Raw genomic sequence first — 19,215 nt, 5'->3', positions numbered from 1 at the left:
TGCAAAGTTGAGTCCTTTTCGGATGTTTTTTCTTAATCAATTCAACTCAGAAATCGTAATATTAATGGGTAAGGAAACGATTATTAGTCACAGCTCTATATATTAATTATCCCTGAGATATCATAGCCTAGTATACATAAAAGGTACTGCACTGTAGTATCAACACTTAACAAAATTTCAAAGGAGGATGAAAAGCATCAGCCACTATTTAGTGCTGAATATTGCAATATGCATGCAGAATGCAAAGTTTGCTCCAAAGTTACTCAAACAAATAACTCCAATAAGTTTGCACTTGCATAGGTGTCAAACATGGTTTTCATTTTTAAATTTGAAAAAAACTAAGATTTTATTTTGAAAGTCATCACCGGAAGTACCGTGTATATATCCCAGCTGTCTTGACGCCGTTTACACGGTGGGTGTCCCGGTGACAGGCACACGCACAGCCTGGAGATCCGGGAGCGGAGCGGCGGAATTGGAGCGGCCGACAGCAGTGCACGCCCATCGGCTTCCAGGTGCAGGAGACAGACCGTGGAGAAGGACGGAGGAGACAGACTTATAAACTAACATCTAAGGTAAGTTAACATTCACACAGTTGTCAGTAACGGCTGAGGGTTTGTTTTAATGGCATCAGTTTGTAACGTTAGTTGAGCTAACGTTACCGTATGGTGGGGCAGTGTAGGCAAATTAGGTAAACGTTACGTTAACTGTTAGTGCAGGGTCACCGTACATCTCACAAAACTTTTATATCTGTGTTTGGAGCATATCAGGCTGGTCTGTGTGGGAATAACTACACTGAGTCTGAAGTGTCAACAAGTGTCATGATCCCATGTGTCCTCATGCAAACATCAGCCTGGTTTTGCTAAGTGCGCACCCCAGTTCCATTCTTTGACTACTTCAGACTGGACGTCAACATCTGCCGTAAAGTCATATTTTGTATGATGACGCAGTTGCTTTTACGCAAGACACCTAGTTTTCCTCTGTCTCAGTTAAAGCACAGTGCGTTATAAACCTCCACACAGCAGTTTGAACGTCTTTTCCCACTCGTGTATGCGCATGCGTTGATATTAGTGTTTTGCTGAGTGTGTACAGCAGCAGCAGCAGCAGCAGCACGCAGGCCAGTCCCGCTTTATGGTCTTGGAAGTGGTAATGCTGAGCTGGTCTCCAGAGCTGAGCTGGTCTCCAGAGTGATCTCAGCAATCAGGGAGGAGTACAGGACTCAGCTCAGCCTCTCTGAAAGAGGAGGGTGTGTGGAGGATGTGTGGATGAATGGATGGTTCAGCCTCCTTGTGATGCAGAAAGATGGAGGAAGGAGAGAGTGTTGGGTGGGAGGGGGGAGATACGGATGGATGATGACAGGAGGGATGCATAGATGGATGAAAATGAAAGAGAGTTAAGGAAGATAAATGGCCGTGCGAGGGTGTTAGTGTGTGTTTAAACGGGAGCGTGAGCAGGTCGATGGATGATGGATGAAATATACAGGGAGGGGAGGGGAATCTTTTGCCATCCTCGCCCACCGCTCAGCATCCACTGATGCTATAAGTTTTGCAGTGTGAGTGTGTGTGACAAATGGACAGAGAGCGAGCAGTGTGGGTGACTGATAGAGGGAGAAACAGTGGAGGGAGCACGACCTGGTTGTGATTCATAGCACAGAGATGAGAGCTAGGAGGGATGAGGGGTGGGGAGGAAGATAGACCATTTTTAAAACAGCACTTCCATTTACCAGCATCAACATCTGCTCAGCTATTAGTGCGAATGACTTTCAGGCATGTGAGTGTGAATTCTCAAATAGCTGAGATTCCTCACCCTGACATTCGAACACACAAGTACTGTCTGACCACATCACTGTCCCAGACATCCCCCAGTCTTTAAGTAAGCCAGTATCAGCCAGGGAGGTGGGCGCTGGGGCCGATCATACTCATTACTCATGTTAAATGCTAACTCCAGGATGTTTTATTAGCTGCATGATCTTACCAGCAAAGGGGATTTATCAGCTAAACACATAGTTGACATACTTGTTGCATGTTGCAAATAGTTATAGTTCTATAATAATCTGGGGTAACCCTGGACTTTTCCAGAGCTAATACTAATCCCATTTCTGCTTCACTTTTTCAGTTGTCATCACTTAAACAATTTAAATAAAATTAACATTTGCCTCACTAATGAGATTCATACATTTGTTAATAGTTTGCCATGGATGTGATTTCCCACATTGCATTTAGTTCTTAATAACCACTTTAGGTAACAACACTGTATTCATTTCATTAGAGCTGCAACAATTAGTCGATTGAAAGAAATTAATCGCCAACTATTTTGATTATTAATTATTTCAGTCCATAGACTGTTAAAATAATGGACATAGTTACCGTGATGTCACCCATTGGTTTGTGGATTCTCCTTTTGAAGCCTGGAGTTTGGCATTTCGGCCGTTCCCATCATGGGATTTTGGAGCCAGAAGTGACTGTATTTGGGCGAGAGGCAGGTGCTGTTGCATTGTGGTTATGCGTAACTTTAATTATGCGTTAATTATGCGTAACTTTAAGCCTTAATGAAATGTAAAAGGCTGAGTTATAAACAAATCTGCGGGTACTGACTGGCTTCTGGAGCCAGCCTCAAGTGGCCATTACAGGAACTGCAGTTTTTGGCACTTAACATGTTGGCTTCATTTTTAGCCCCAGTTGTTGCAGCTTGTTTCAGTCCTGTTTTTAAGCAAAAATGTCAAACATTTGCTCATTCCAGCTTCTTAAATATGAAGATTTGCTGATTTTCTTTGTCATTTATAATAGAAAATGAAGAGTCTTTGGGTTTTGGACTGTTGGTTGGACCAAAGAAGCAACTTAAAGACTCCACTTTGGGCTCTGAGAAATTGTGATGACTATTTTTCACTTTTTTGACATTTTATAGATTAAATGATGTATCATGAAAATAATCAGCAATAAAGATAATTGTTAGTTGCAGCAGTACATTACATAGACTTCCTTGATAAAAAAACTCTGTTGGATCAAATCATTGCTGGAATGAATAAATGCATTGGAAACTGTCATGACAGTGTGTGGATCTTTTGTCTGATTTCTCCATCATAGCCATCTTTTGTTGGGCCTTTCAACTCTTTATTGGATTCATATTTTCTATTAGGGATGCGACAAAAGATTTTTTCTCATCAATTTATCTGCAGATTATTGTCTTGATCATTTGATTGACCACTTTGTCTATGAAATATCAGAAATTTTGTGAAAAATTCCCATCACAATATCCAAAAGCCTGAGTTCATGTCATCAAAGTGCCTGCTTTCTCTGACTGTTGTCCAGCATCCAAAGATATTTAATTGACAATCTCATGAGGCAAAAGAAAAGAGGCATATGTTTTCCTGTTGTCTGTCCATCCCATTCTTGTGAATGGTATATCTGAAGAATGCCTGGAGTGAGTTTCTTGAAATTTGGCACAAACATCCCAATGGACTCAACGATGAACTAATAAGAGTTTGGTTGTCAGAAGTCAAGGTCCATGGGACCTCAGAACATATTTTTGGCCATAACTCAATAATTCATACACTAATTATGGCAAACTGTCACACAAATGTCTAATAGCACAAATGATGAAGTGATGACATTTTATCTCCCAAAGGTCAAATTCACTGTGACATCACAGTATTCTGCAGAAACACTTGCCATTATTTTACGTCAGGTCAGAAGGGGAGACATTTGGTCTGATACTTAATTGGTGGCACTAATCTTGGGTGCAACATCCATATTTGAAGCATTATCAACGGTTATTGCTACATATGAGTGTGAACAGACATGGATGTAAACTGTGACTGTAACTGTAACCTAACTGGTGTGCAGAGCCATACAACCGCAAGGTGGTAATTCTAGTTTCTAAAAGAGTTTCGCAGTCTGACAGATCATCCCTCTCCTCTTGTCCTCCTTCATTTGATAGATGGCACTAGCCAGAGATCCAGGGGCGGGCCCGGAGCAGAGGGATGCAGCCGACCAAAACTTTGACTACATGTTTAAGCTGCTGATCATCGGCAACAGCAGCGTGGGAAAGACATCCTTCCTATTCCGGTTTGCCGATGACTCCTTCACTTCAGCCTTTGTTAGCACAGTGGGCATCGACTTCAAAGTGAAGACCATCTACAGGAACGACAAGAGGGTCAAACTTCAGATCTGGGTAAGAATACACATTGATCTTTGAAATATGCTAAAAAATAATTCATGTACAGTTTTCATGCTGGTGTGAGATGTAATATGGGGAAATATAACACAAACAAGTATGTTTTAAAGATGTATTGAATTTACACTGTGTTCCGAATGCCTTTAATAAAGGTGAAAAATTAGGTGTAGAGCTTTTCACATTTGTACTTTTTATAGATATTTTCTTTCCATGGACTAACTAAGAGCTGAAAAGAGAAAACTAAAAGAGATGGCATATTGCAGCAGAAAGAAAAGAAAGATAGCCGTAAACATAAGTTATTTGTAACACTGTCAAATGACATTATTATTCTGAAACTTAAGTGATGTACAGTAACGCTCCCACGTGCCAAAAGTTAGAATAATGTTAGATGTAAAGGTTTTATGAAAGCACCTACACTTTAAAGGTTTGTTTCCACTCTTGAAGAGCTCTAAAGTGATACTTTATAGACAAAGCTATGTGGCACTCTCAGTTAATTGTAGTTTAAAGCATGGCAGATTATTTTGGCATGAAAAAGAATCTCAAAGCAAAGCTAATTAAAAAATCCTTCACTTTCTTTCACCTTCCTGCTTTCAAACTGTTTACCGTCGTCACATGCACATAGTCTGGTTTCTCCTCTGCAGCAGGAAGAAAGGGTGGAAGTCTGGCAGATAAGGCCAGTACAAACTGATAGATGTTTACTCAGTGCAGAGGCAGAGAAGTAAAAGCTGGCAGACTGTGTAACAGTTCGACTAGATTTAACTCTAATTAATCTGGCACATAAAAACTTTAGAGTGCTGTGTGTAAAAACCTAATGTCTGTCGTCTTTCTTTACCACTTTGATTGTGATATTTTTTATGTGACGCTACTTACGGCAGTTGCTTTGTTTTTAAAACTGACACCAGAAATAGCGGACTGCCTGGGAAAGTTATAATTAGTCACCTTGTATGGCCTTTGGTTTATATACTCCTAAGCTAATTTACATTTCTGCACCTTTAGCAGTTAGCCCGCGGCTAGTTCTAGAGTAAGAAAGTCATATATTTGCAAACATACACTTTAGGAGTGATGTGGGTCACTGACAGTGAGTGACAAAACTAATATTTTTGCATCAAATATGTTGCAAATCCTGACTGTCGATATGACTTAATTTATGTCGCTGCAGACTTTTACTGGAATTGTAATGTTTGCAGAATTGAAACAACACACATGTAGAAACCATGATGTATGAAAAATGTCCATTTAAACCCAGATTTATTTAATTGTTCCCAAGTGGGTTGGTACAGAATGGTACCTTTCCCATTCATTATAAGGGATTTTTTTTCATTTATATAAAGGTCTTTAACAAAACTAATTTAACACAAATATAATTCAACACCAAATGAATGAAAATGTGCAAAAGAAATCTAAGTACTTTGCAGATTTTACAGATGTTGTCACGTAAAAGTGTTAAGGAAGGAACAACATCCTTCATTGGTCAAATGGCCCAAATTGACCCAATCAGGATTTCACTCAACTGTAATGAATCATAGAATTATTATCTCACAATGGTGCCCAAGTATTGTGGAAGTAAATGAGACAGTAGGGTATCAAACTCCAAAACCCAACACACTGATTATTATTCAGTTCTATGAGGATAAAGAAAAGAACCAAATGTCTCTGCGTTTTCTGCCTTTTGACAAAAACAAGACTGCGAAGAGCAGAAATTTCCCTAATTACGTTAGTTAATAGGATTAAGAGTGTAGTTAGCTGGCAGCAGAGGCATCAGTTTAGAAAGAGCTGTGACACTCACATCATTAAGGTCTATAGAGCTCCTAATAATTTCCAGGAGAATGCTCAGAAAGCATTTTCATTCCCCACAGCAAATACAAAATGACACTGTACAGAGCAAACAGCCTCGACAGACACTATATCAGCAAAATTGAGTATAAAACGCTGCAGTCTCTTTAATGTCAGAGCTGTAATTTACTTGAGGTAATTAACGGCAGTTACCTGGGGTTGAGAGGTTCTAAAATACAGCCTCAAAGTATTGCAGAGTGAATAGTGCTTTTGAAAGCGTTGTTGCACAACACAGACTGTTTATCCTCACCCTGTTCCCTAGTTTGCCCTCTTACACGCGGTGCCTGTCACGGATGTGGCGTAAACTAATTTCTCACACTCCGGAGTTAATGACAGTTGATGTTTAACATCGTCCCCAGACGGCAGGGTTCATGAAAGATGCATGGGTTTGAGCTGCCGGAGCTGAATGTGCTTACTGCGCAGACTGACACCCAGGACAGATCTATTACTGAATGTTAGTGGAAGGCGAGGACTCACCCGCAGTACTCCTGTTAGATGAAAGTAATACATCTTTTTTTTTTTTTCTTTTAGCTTAATGTATTCAGCAGAGAGGGCCCTCTCTGCTCTGCTTAACAATGATACAGTTGCATACTTTTACACGGGGAAGGTGCCAAGTAAAATGTTATTGGCTGGTGAGCAACTTGAATGGGTTTGAATGGGTTTCATGGGGGCATTAAAACAAGCTCAACTCATTTTGTAAAACTCTGCACCAGTGTTGGGCATAAAGGGCTTTAAGATGGTGGTAACATCTCATGCTGTGACTCCCACAGTATGGTCTCTGTGACATATAGGCTACTGTAAAAACCTCCATCTTTAGAGTGCATGGGTTTAATATTGTACATGACAGCTGCTGGCTGTTCATTAGATCCTATAAGATTAAAGAGTTAAAGTCTTATTTCTTATTTCTAGTTTTAACATATCTGCATTAGAGTTATCATTTGTTTTGCTGCAACCAAACAAGAGCATAAAGAAGACAAATGACCTCTGTAGAACTCATATTTGTTCCTAAAGGCACAGCAAAGACACAGAGAGCAGATCCTGGTGTATTTACAGGGTGTGGCAACATCAACACATGATGGGAGAGATTAGCTTCTGTTCCAAGAGAGTTAATGATTCACAAAGTTACTATGTGTTTCCCTCCCTCGGGGTTCTCTTTGTATTTTCATTTAAGGAATGGGTTTAGTTTTTAAGGATTATTCTCTGTGTGTTGGAATATTGTCTGCCAGTCACCCAGCCTTCAACATCAGCCACCCCCTCACTCCCCCCTTGAGACTGAAGACCCAGAATCTCACAGTTGTGTTTTGTGTTTACAGGACACCGCAGGGCAGGAGCGCTACCGGACCATCACCACAGCTTACTACAGAGGAGCCATGGGCTTCCTGTTGATGTATGATATCACAAGCCAGGAGTCATTCTGTGCTGTTCAGGACTGGTGGGTAGATGTAATGTCCTACCATTTCACCAAGGTGTATATCAGTATGTGTGTGTTATTCAACAGGTGAAGGCATGTGTAAAGTGTGTGTGTGTGTGTGTGTGTGTGTGTGTTGTCCCGTGGCATTTGATTGTTTGGAGTTTTTCATGACCTGGAGGCACTCTGCCCTTTTGCTATGTGTTCGATACACAAAACAAAACTTGAAGGGAATTTGTTGCATTGCTGCAGTAGTAGGATACAGCAAAGAAAAGCAGCATATCATCATAGACACAGAAACAAAGTTTTTCATATACACAACTGACAATTTAACTCCAGTCTCTGTGAAATATTTACTTAAGTATAAAAAGCTATGGATAGCCGCATGGAAACCCTGCAAAATAACAGCAGTAGTAGCATTAGTAAGTCTTGGGGTTAAACTGCAGCAAATGAAAACATGTATAAACATGATTTTGTTATAACTCACAGCTCTATTTTTATCCCTATGCACAGACATTACTTCATTTTTAAAACAGTGGTAGAAGAGGCATTCATATCTTTTACTGAAGTAACATTAGAAATACCACTCTGAAAATACTCTGATGCAAGTATAAGCCCTGCCATCAAAATGACCCAAGTACAAACGTTTTATCAGCAAAACATACTTAAGTATCATAAGGTAAAGTACTCATTAGGCAGAATGGCCACTTTCAGAATGTTTTTTTATTCGACAGTAGGCCCCTGGGCACAGATATGCAAAGGGGCCCCACCACCTCCCCTACATAGGAGGTAGACACACAAACTTTGTAGTCATTTTGCATCTTTTTGTGGCTTTGTGTCTATTTGTATGTGTTGATTTGGCATGTGACATCTTGCAAATGAAGGTCATGAAGGGCCCTGACACTTTCGGCCCCCAGGCCTCTGCCCGGTAGGCCCATTCAGTAATCCACCCATGATTATATACGTCTTATTATTGGAATATTATTACTAATGCATTAACTAGTAATCAGCATTTTAATGTCACAGCTGGCTGAGGTGGAGTTATAAGTTGATGCGTTTTGTATCTAAATATATGTACAATGTAACTAGTAACTTTACCTTTCAGATAAATGTAGTGGACTAACAAGTGCAATACTTCCCTCTGAAATGTTGTGGAGAAAAATGTAGCATAAAATTGAAATACTCAAGTAAAGTGCAAGACCTTTAAAACCATACTTAACCAGCAGTAGTTGAGTAAATGTGCTTTCCACCGCTGTCTTTAAACAAACCTCAGTTATTAACAACGAACACTTTAAATGTCAGAAATACATACACCAATAAATTTCCTCAGTGTCGCCTCAGTGTTGGAGGTCATACAGTTTCATAGTTGTGAGAATGCTGTGTTGGTGTTTCCCAGGGCAACCCAGATCAAGACGTACTCATGGGGCAACGCTCAAGTTGTGCTGGTAGGCAATAAGCTGGATTTGGAAGAGGACAGGCAGGTCCCCACTGAAGATGCCCAAAGACTGGCTACAGAGCTTGGTTAGCTCACACACCCAATTACACACACACACACTTTTATTGCATGCTCAGCAAGAAACCACAAGACAAACATTAATTAATAATCACTCACAGTCCTGTCTCTCTCCACTCTCTCCAGGCTTCCAGTTCTTTGAGGCCAGTGCCAAAGACAACGTCAACGTGAAGCAGGTTTTTGACAAACTGGTGGATGCCATCTGCGAGAAGATGAACGAGAGCGTCAACGGTGATGCCAGTCCATTGTCGGCCAATCACAAGGAGGCAGGCCTGAACGAGACACCCCGCAGCAGCCCGGGAGGCTGTGCGTGCTGATAGTTGGCAGTGGAAATTCATAGAAAGCGGGTTTCATGGTCACACATACACACGCACACACACAGATTATCTGAATTGTCAAAAACCTATCATTGTGAATGTACTTATTCATGTTACTTCAACACTATCATGGATGCCTTGCTCTCCTTTTTTTCATTTTATCTTTTCACAACTTGGTGACAAGTCCAGCTTCATCGTGATTCAAATGTGACTGTTACACTGAGATGCCAAAGAGCTGCATTGAGCAGCTGTGCCTTTTGTCCGACACCTCTGCACAGTGGGTGAACAGCACCTGTTGCAGGTGAGGATGTGAATGAAAGGCAAAAGCCAAAATTCAGCACGGCATGGAGATCACTGTGATTTACTTTTGTCATGCTGCCCCCTTGTGGGTGTTGCATGAAAATACATCACTGTGACTCATTACCGCACACTGTGTATCCTGTGAACTTCTGATCCTGCTGAGGAAGAAGGCTCACTAACTGTTATGTACAAAGTCAAACATACCTGAAGGTTGAAGTCAAACATACCTGAAAGGTGCTGTGTCATTCCAAGTCTATGTGCCCAGTCCAGACTTGTTATTACTGAGGGATGTTCTCATTTGCTTTAATTTATATTTTTCTGTTTTTATTTTCTGTTCGTACCTTCAGTGGTTAATGCTAGTTATTTCCTTTGCCAGGTTAATGTGTCTCTAAAAGTTGAGATTAAAAGATGTGGATCTATACATTATGTCTGATGGCTTTCATTTGAAGTAATTACATGTTGTTTTTCTGTATTAAACACTTAGAAATAATAGGAAAAGTTTGTTAGTTCTCTTCAAGTTTTCAGGCAGTGTTGACATTAGTAATTAGTCATTATACAAGGAAATCAATCATGTCATACATTTCATCCCCAAAGTGTTTTTCCATTCATTAGAAAATGAAACATTCATCAAGTTTGTGTTCATTTCCAACATTAAATTATTTAATTCCTCTTTTTGAAATGGTGTTATGAGTTATGTGTCAAATTTAAGAAATCATTAATGAAGTTCAATATGATTATTTTAAGAATGAATTGATCATAAAGTTTCTAGTCATAAAGTTTCTGCTCTATTTTGGAGAGGGACTTTGGTCAGCAGGAAATGTCGCTTACCCGAAAGCAAAGTCGGTGACGTGTGGGGCATGAACTCTCTTTCCCTATCTGTGTGTGTGTGTGTGTGTGTGTGTGTGTGTGTGCGTGAGCGTGAGAGTGTGTGAGAGTGTGAGTGAAACCTGCGAGAAGATAAAGGGGCCTGTGAAAGCGTTGTTGAGCAGACACTCCTGACTGATCAGACCTCAGCGGACAGACGGACAGAACAGAACAGCACAGGTATGTGCTCCATGCTTTTTCATATTTTTAGTTAAAATATTTTCCAATTGTATGATCAACAACGAGAAATGTTTATTTTGAATATAAAACCACCTAAAAACACATTATCATGAATTAACATATGATGTGATCTGGTGTGTTTTTGCCTTAGAGAACTTTTCCTTTACCTGCCATAAAGATAATGAAACAAAAGGGTGATGTATGGTGATGTACTATGATAACTGATGTTCTCATATTTCTCTTGTAATCAAAGGTTTACCTCCCAAAGCAAGGTACTTTGTTACCTGATGTCTATTGCTCATGTCTAAGTAGACTAAGTAGTTTTAATTTGGTTAAAGTTATTTTCATATTTGAGTAGGTTTACTTGTAATAATTAAACTTTACTATAATGACCATAAGACTGAATAAGCCAAGTCTCAACCAACTGAGTCCTCTTAAACACTATGTATAAAACCAAAGAACTCTACATAGCAGAGGAAACTAGCTACTTCAGCTGTTACATTTCTAGTAACAGAGCTGATGTAGGAAACTTAAAATGTTCTCAGACTTTTTAGGTTGTGTTAAAAATTATTTGTCCTGTTTTGCGGCCTCAGGGCTTCCATAAAATGTATCCAAATAAACAACATGTGATTGTGCTGGTGCTGGGCAAGCATTTTATTGCCTCTTATAAACAAGGTAACAGGTGCCAAGTTTCCTGCTAAATATTACAGTCAAAGCTGCAATAAGGAAGAGATGCTAAATGAACGGTAACTATAAAAGTGAGCTCATTTCTCTGATACAGAGAGAGAAGTTGTGCAAGATTAGGGATAAGGGTGTTTGTGTGTTTTATGGCTCTTCTGGGCTGCTTTCTGTGGGACTACCAATAAACTGATAAGATACCTCAACTTTACCACTAATGACAAACACATCCAAGGACAAGTGATTAACTGCAGCCCTATTATGACCTACTTACATGGCACCTTTAAAACATGTAGAACATGAATTTTATGGCATACTGCATTTCAAGTTGTGAAGACATTTAAGAGTGAAGAAAAAGACTGTTGTAGTCTTAACTGATGTAGATATGGGTCACAATTTGATGGTAAAATTGATGGAAAGTGCAGCAAAACTATAAAACTTCTTGCACAGTTTTACAATGAAGAGTACAAAAGTTCAGAGCTGTGAGGAAGTGAATTTTCTCTCTCTGTACCAGATGGCGACATGTGTTCAAAGATGAAACCCACAAATGTGCCATGTGACTCAAATGTGTGCTTTGTAGTCCTTAACATAACTTGCAGGCAAGGCAAAATAAAGTGTGGATATAAACAAGCACTTTATCTCACACATTAACTGAAACTGTGGATGACATCAGCATGAAAATCTTGCCACATTTAGAGGCGATTGAGACCCCTTCTGTTTTCCTGCCAGTTACTGTGGTTAATGTTTAACCAAAGCAAATGCCATCTGACCCATGTTGGTGCTCACTTGTGTTGTAATCCATCCTCATAACATTGATTTTCCTCCATGTAAGGTAAAATGCAAAGTTGGGCTTAACTAAAATCCCCTAAGAGATAATGAGGAAGTATTACCAATTATATGAACATTTAGATATCAGCTCAACTAACAAGCTGTTTTGTTCTCCTTTTTTTAACAGTGTGAAGAGAAGAAAAAAAAGCCAAGATGTGTTGCTCCAGCTTTCTCAAAATTATGATGTTTATCTTCAATGGCGGCATCTTTGTAAGTTGGAAAATATAAAACTACTTATTTTTCTGCTTTTGCTGTCTGGCTCTATTCATGTTGGCCTGGTCACATAAATAATAATGTATCACAGGGTGCAAGCTATTCCTGTTGGCTTTGTATAAAATGCTTCTTTGCAGCTAAACCAGCTGTGCACTTCCTTTATTCAGGGCTGTCTGAAGGTAAATCCAGCACCTCAAGAGTTAACTAACAGCTCACTAATAGAGTCTCTACTGGTTGTCTAGCAACCAACAAGACTCCAGGAAGTCATCACACCCAGACAAGAAATAGCCCAGCACATAACCAAGCCCTCAGAAACAGCGGCATGTGTTGAAGACAATTTTACACAGTGGCTGAATGTAGAATTACAATATCCGGGCTGCCCACATGATGCAATGGCGCCAGGCACCCAGGAGGTGCACACTGGGCTTTGAAGCCAATTTTTGTAGTGGCCAAACAGTGGCACTGCAATTTCCAGGGTCCATCACCTGATGCCATTGGGCCCAAAAAGAGTTAATCCCATAGATTTACATTGGGAAAGAGACATCTTTTTTTAAGCGTCACAACCCCCACGAAATGACTCATTCCACTATCAAAATTTTATCCATTCAGTCCAATGACATTTGGTAAATCTAAAAGAGCCACAAGATTTAATTATTTTGTCGCCATTGAATTTAGTGGAGCCCTTAACCAGAAGTCAGCTGCTCGGCCGCCCTTGGCTGCACTCAGCCAATCTCAGCAGACATAAGTCTCTAGTACGCCTGCTCTATGGGCCCAATGATGCAGTAGCAGCACTGATCATCTGGGTAATTTCATACTGCGGACATAGAGCAATTTTGGCTTCATGCACCACTGAGCAAGTATAACAGAAATTGACAGAGCCCTGCTGCCAACGCTGTATCCAGGACTCTTAATACATCCATGAATGGGAGCCAAAAAGACTTTTTCCCCATACATTTTTGAGGGTCACAACTCTCGCAAAAACATTCGTCTCACTATCGGGACCATTAGGTCCGATAACATTTCAAAGTAATGATTAAATCAAGTTAGCGGAGCGCTTAACTGAAAATTGTCCCACTGAGCAACTTGAATGAACGGGGGCCTGCCTCCAACGCTGTATCCAGGTCTCTTCAGAAATCCATGTAGGCTACAGAGCCCACTATAAAACCACCACTTTGTTCCTTTTGATAGAGCAAGGCTAGCTGTTTGCCCTGCCTCCAGTCTTTATGCTAAGCTAAGCTAACAGCAGCTAGCTGTAGGTTCATATTTGCATACAAACATGAGGGTGGTATCAATCTTCTCATCTCATGTTTGGCAAGTGAATAAACACAATCTGAAAAATGTTTAAGTATTGTTTCAAAAGAACATGGCTAAACTCCTGACTATGGTACTGTTATGGTACAACTTAGTGTTTTTTCGGTTTCTTTGCTATTGCTTTTGCCTGATTATAAAGAATTGCAACTCCTTTTAGCGTGTCGCTCCTGTCTGTGCTGTATCTTTTCAGTATTTCATCATAAGGTTATTTCTTCATGCTTTAAAGCCACATCCTTGCATTCTCTCTCTGATTTCCCCTGTTTCTCCACCCTTTCCTCACCCATCATGCAGGTGGCAGGTGCAGCCATCCTGGGAGTGGGAGTGTGGGTGAAAGTGGACAGTGGTTCTCTGCTGGGTTTACTGGATAATGTGGAGGGCGCTCCATCTGGGTTGTCCCAGCTGGTCTACGTCAGCTACCTGCTCATGGCAGTGGGTGGCGTGCTGTTGGTCATTGGCTTCCTGGGCTGCTGCGGAGCTGTCAAGGAGAGCCGGTGTATGCTGCTGACGGTGAGCCATGTTTGCCATGGGACTGAGGGGATTCATTAAAAAGAAAAGTAGAAAAGTTTGTAGAAAGAAGTTATACACAACATATCTGCTCTTTTCATTTTGAAGATGGAAAACATTCTCTTTGAGACCTTTTTACTTAAAACATAATGGACCCCAGTTAAATTAAATTAAATTATCTGATTTAAGATTTAATTAAATTCTCTCTCGTGGTAGTTTGAGGTCTGCTCAAAGCGATATAAACCTCATTTTGAAATAAAGGGCAGAGAGCTACCTGTATATCTGAGACTTTTTGGTTATTAAATGTGAATTCTCGTAACTGTAAATGTTGAAATGTTTGATCTTTATTTCACCAGAGAAATCTCGAAGAATGCCTTCACATTCAGTCCTAGTATGAATGTGCTGGCTCTGAGAGGAAGCTGTTAAATATTTTAGCATGTAGCTTTAGGTTTGTTGCCTTTCAGCTATCTTAATATCTGCTTAAATGCTCTGGGCTTTATGGATACACAATGCTGCTACCAGACAAATGTTTTACAGTGAGAGTTTTACAGTATCATTTATCATTTCCTCCCCAATTAGTTCTTCAGCATTGTGCTGATTATCTTCGTCATCGAGGTTGCAGGAGCTGTGGTGCTGCTCGTCTTCCAGGATTTGGTAAGTGACTCTCACAGGATCTTCTCAGCAATAATTTCCAGTGCAGAGATTAAAATATTGTTTAAAAACCCTTAGGAATGTTAATAAAAATTGATTGAGTGCAATGACTTCCAACTTGTCCTTCCCAGGCTGATCAGCTTCTTGAAGGTCTGGAGGATGAAGTTATAACAAGCATTAGAAAAGACTATGGAAGTAAGGAAAGTCTGACCTCTCTCTGGAACGGCACCATGGATCAGGTACCGTATTTCTAAAGTCTCAAGATATTCATTTGATGCAACTTTTGAGACAAAAGCAATGGCTCTGGGATTAACACTTTGTGGTTTCATTCTAGTTTAAATGCTGTGGATTCAAGAACTACACAGACTTTAATGGCTCCCCGTTTTACCTGGACCATGGAGGAGATGTTTATCCACCCACATGTTGCAATGCAACCATCACTGTGGGAGTGTGTAATAGAAACGAAGCAAGTCTTTCGGTACAAGACTACGTTTACTTTTGGTTTAACATGTTAGCAACAAAACCATTGGGATGAAGTGCAACAGTCGTTCCTTCTCTCTGCTAAAACATGATGTTTCTCTTCAGGAGGTTGATGGCTGCTTTGTCAAGCTGCTGCAGCTGATAGAGGACAACGCTGTGATCGTTGCAGGTGTGGCGCTTGCAATCGCTGCTCTTGAGGTATGAATATCAAACAGCCATTTTCTAAGCCACCAGTTTGAAAGAGTGCTGTGTACTTTACAGATGCTTCACAGAGTGGTATTTGAATGATATATATATTAAATTTGTCATTACCGGCCTCAAAAACTTTGTTATTACTTTGTTACTACTTTGTTGTTAACTATGTTAGCGTCACAATTGTGCAAGTTGTAGTTACAAACCTATACAGGTGTGTACAGTAGTTGAGATCAAACTGAAGGCCAAGTTTGATGGTGGTTGTGGTCTGAGCAAGGTGGCTAGAAGTAGAGGGTTAGGAAGTAGGGAAGGGATCATACACACACTTTATGCCCCTGGACTACATTTGTTTTAAGTCACAGATTGCTGTTGTTTGACTGCGTTACCCATAATGACATATACTATAATGATATTTGTTTAAAAAACTTGTCTGTAGACACATTATGACCTTCAAATTGTCTTAAATGGTATTTGTATAGTAACAGTTTATTAAATGACAATGTTTGCAGCTCCTCTTGGCTTCTTTTAGCTGTATAGGGAGTTTTAGCTCATTGTTTAGGTGTCGCAACTTTGCTGTTTTGGTTCACTCTCATAGTGTTGTTTTCAGACACAGCAGGCTCTAAAAAATGACTGAACACTACCTGCTCAGCACCAAACAGCAGACAGACACAGTTAGTGATTAGTGAGACAGATATTTCCCTCAGGAGTTGGTAAACAGAGTTAAATTGAAAGTGAATATTGGACTTTACAGTACATTCATCAGTTGGCCAGAAACACAATTCCAAGTGACTGATGTTGTTGTGTAACAGCTGGATGGGTAAATTTTAAGTTCCCATGTTCACAATATCAACTGAAAAGGTGATTATACATGTATAAATGTTGAGTACACATGTTGATTCCATTACCACCAAGAGGCCAAGCAATCATTGTTATTGCAAGTTTAACTATTGCAGGACTTAGTTAAGGCTATAGCCTAAGACAGTATATATCCTTCAGAACTTCTCAGCTTGTACAGTTCATATAGCCTGTATCTCAGATCTTTACACCGTGTTTAGATCATTGTTGATGAACCTTTGTCTTTACAGATTGCTGCCATGGTGGTTTCACTGGTTCTCTACAATCAGATTGGCAGCAAGGCATGATGATTCCTGTTTGGCATGAGACGACAACATTATGTTTGTAATTGGTGGAGAAATTTTATTTGTAAGCAGTTTTCTATGTTTAAAGTTTTGTTTTGATTTAAAGTCAGTTTAAAGACAGTTTGTTAGACAGACACACTTTTAATGCTCTACATGTGTCGAGCATTAAAATCAAAGATGGAGATGTGGTTAATAGATCTAATATATGTTCTTATTTTCAAAACTATATGTACACATTTATACTGTGATTTATTTATGTTTTAAGAATGGCTGACACTGTATGTGCTGATACATATACTGTAGCTAGTAATATGTGATGATGTACATGGAAGAGAGGTTTTGCATGTAGGTTGCGTCAGTTGTTTATGTCCTTCACATTCACTGCAAGCTGTAATATAATGAATTTATTTTTGTATGTTTGATTATGTTGAAATAATAAATATCACATTCTTGCCTTCTTCTTTGATTTACACGTGGATTCTGGTCTTCTTTGGCATATTTATGTCATAATATATATTTGCATGGTTGTCAGTAAAACTATGTCAGAGGATAATTGTTAATTTACCACTTACATAAAATGGATTCTTAAGTGAACAAAGCACAAACAAATAACTGAAGCACCATGAGAATCTTAAATGCACTGAGGAATTTCCCGCCAGTGTTTTTATGGGTTTATCTGATCCCACACAAGAAAAGCAATTCTCTTATCATTATTATTGAAGATAAGCATACAACAATCACAAGCTATCACGCCACTAGAAAATGTATATCAACAAGGATAAAAGTGCTTTCACTCTCTAGCTTCAATCATGATAGTATTATATTAACCCATACCACAAGTGGCAAGAAACAGAGAGAACACTGACGAGTATTTCAGACAGCTACAAACTTTTAACAAACTGCTAAACTCTTTAAAGCAGCTTAAATCAATGGATCACACGACTTATTGTATATGAAAAGGGTCACTGGTAATGATGAACTCACACATAATTATCTCTCGACTGCAGTTCCCATGTGTGTTTCACTTTTTTTTTTTGGGTTTAAGGCCTGCAACTTTATTGTGTTGCTTCACTCTCACCTCTCATAGAGATGTTTTCAGCCACAGGAGGCAGTTTATTTGGAGAGAAGACACTAAAAACCCACTGTACACTGCTCTGCACCAACCAACAGGCACACAAAGTTAGCAACTAGCTCGTGAACATAGTGGAGCATTTAGCAGCTGAAGTGACAAAAAGGAGGTTGAGTTTAGGGCCTGCATTATTCAGGTGAGCAGAAACACTACTGAATGCTAATGTGCTGCGTCTGCTATAAGCAACTGTGTGACAGCCATGGATGTATAACGAGAACTAGATATGGCATTAGAGGCCGGGCCATGTTCATTTAAGATCCTCAGTTGCAATAAAATTGCCCAGATTTTCTGCATGGCTCATACAGCAAGTGCATTAGAGGCTTTACCAGCCGAGCAGCTAACTTCCTGTTTAGCCCTCTGCTAACTTGAATGGGCATAAAATGATGTAACTGTAAGGCTTTCAAAAGGTTATCAAACCAAACAGATCAAATTCTGATAGTGAAACAAGTCATTTCGCTGGGATGTGATCTCAAAAAAATGCATTCACTGTTTAATGGACATATCTTTCCCAGTGTAAGTCTATGGAAAAAAGGTGTGGTTTTTTTTTACCCAATGACATCACGTGACAGACCTGCAAGTTGTAGTTACATGATTTGGCCACTATGTCAAATTGGCTTCAAAGTCTGGCACTTCCTTGGGGAGCATGATTGCTTTATCAACTTTATAAGGTGGCAATATGTCATTGTTGTGTTTACAGCTTGCTTGTGCTGCCCCCATGTGGCCAAAAAAATCTCTTAAGGCAGGTTTAAAGGAGGAAATGATGGGGCATTTAAAGGTGACACTGGTCAAGAATGATGGCCTGTTTCACAGATTAAAGAACTAAAGACAATTTATCTTCAATTGCTGAGGAAGAAAAAAGAGGCAAAAAATGTAATAGCACTTAGAAATATTTTTGTGGTTTTCAGTGCCTCACAGTGTCCATTAGTTTTTCATATATCTTTCCAAACACAGACAGACTCTTTTTCAAACTCATTTTATTTCCATTAAATTCCTCAACAGCCTGTGTGTTGACATAAATAATATCAGTAAGCAGCTATTAAACTACATGGGGGAATGAGAAGGTGAGTGTGTTCCATATGGTCTCGCCTTCTGGTCCGAGCTGCTTTAATTTGCTTTATGCAGTGTAAGTAAATGACATTCCAACGGGTCAATTGCCGCTAATACATTACAGGACAGTTTACATCAGACAGGCTCCATTACAGTGTGTGTGTGTCAGCATGTGGGCGGGTGGGAGGGTTTCCTGTGTAAAAGATACAGAGTGGAGAGAGAGCAAAAGGTAGAAAGAGAGATATGTAGTGAGGGAAAGTGCCTACAAACATTACAGGTGTGACTAAAGCTTGTACAAAAAACTTAATGACTTAGATTAAGTTGTTGTCTGCAGCATTAACCAGTCCCTATATGACAGAGCTGTTAGTTACTTTAGCAGTGGATTCCACTCCTGTGTTTTAAATGTTGCTGGTAGAGTTACTTTGTGTCTGACATTTGAATCACAGATTGTGCATATA

General features: G+C 39.7%; 2 protein-coding genes across 2 annotated transcripts; both read left to right on the top strand.

The window, feature by feature from the left end:
* The first annotated feature begins 438 nt into the window (after positions 1-438).
* On the top strand, positions 439-9,962 carry rab3da (RAB3D, member RAS oncogene family, a). The gene is made up of 5 exons (XM_033624828.2): positions 439-572; positions 3,934-4,167; positions 7,317-7,435; positions 8,808-8,932; positions 9,051-9,962. Exons 2-5 carry the CDS (start codon positions 3,934-3,936, stop codon positions 9,239-9,241), a joined length of 669 nt encoding a protein of 222 aa, XP_033480719.1. The 5' UTR covers positions 439-572; the 3' UTR covers positions 9,242-9,962.
* A 142-nt stretch (positions 9,963-10,104) lies between these two features.
* Positions 10,105-17,051, top strand: LOC117255692 (tetraspanin-1-like). Its single transcript, XM_033624827.2, has 8 exons — positions 10,105-10,585; positions 12,219-12,301; positions 13,907-14,122; positions 14,699-14,773; positions 14,902-15,009; positions 15,105-15,248; positions 15,356-15,448; positions 16,528-17,051. The coding sequence occupies exons 2-8, from the start codon at positions 12,245-12,247 to the stop codon at positions 16,582-16,584; spliced, it is 750 nt and encodes a 249-aa protein (XP_033480718.2). The 5' UTR covers positions 10,105-10,585; positions 12,219-12,244; the 3' UTR covers positions 16,585-17,051.
* Positions 17,052-19,215: the final 2,164 nt, after the last annotated feature.

This window comes from Epinephelus lanceolatus, chromosome 3, assembly GCF_041903045.1.
Source record: "Epinephelus lanceolatus isolate andai-2023 chromosome 3, ASM4190304v1, whole genome shotgun sequence".
NCBI classification, from domain to species: Eukaryota; Metazoa; Chordata; class Actinopteri; order Perciformes; family Serranidae; genus Epinephelus; species Epinephelus lanceolatus.
This window is presented reverse-complemented; position numbering and strand designations above follow the sequence as displayed.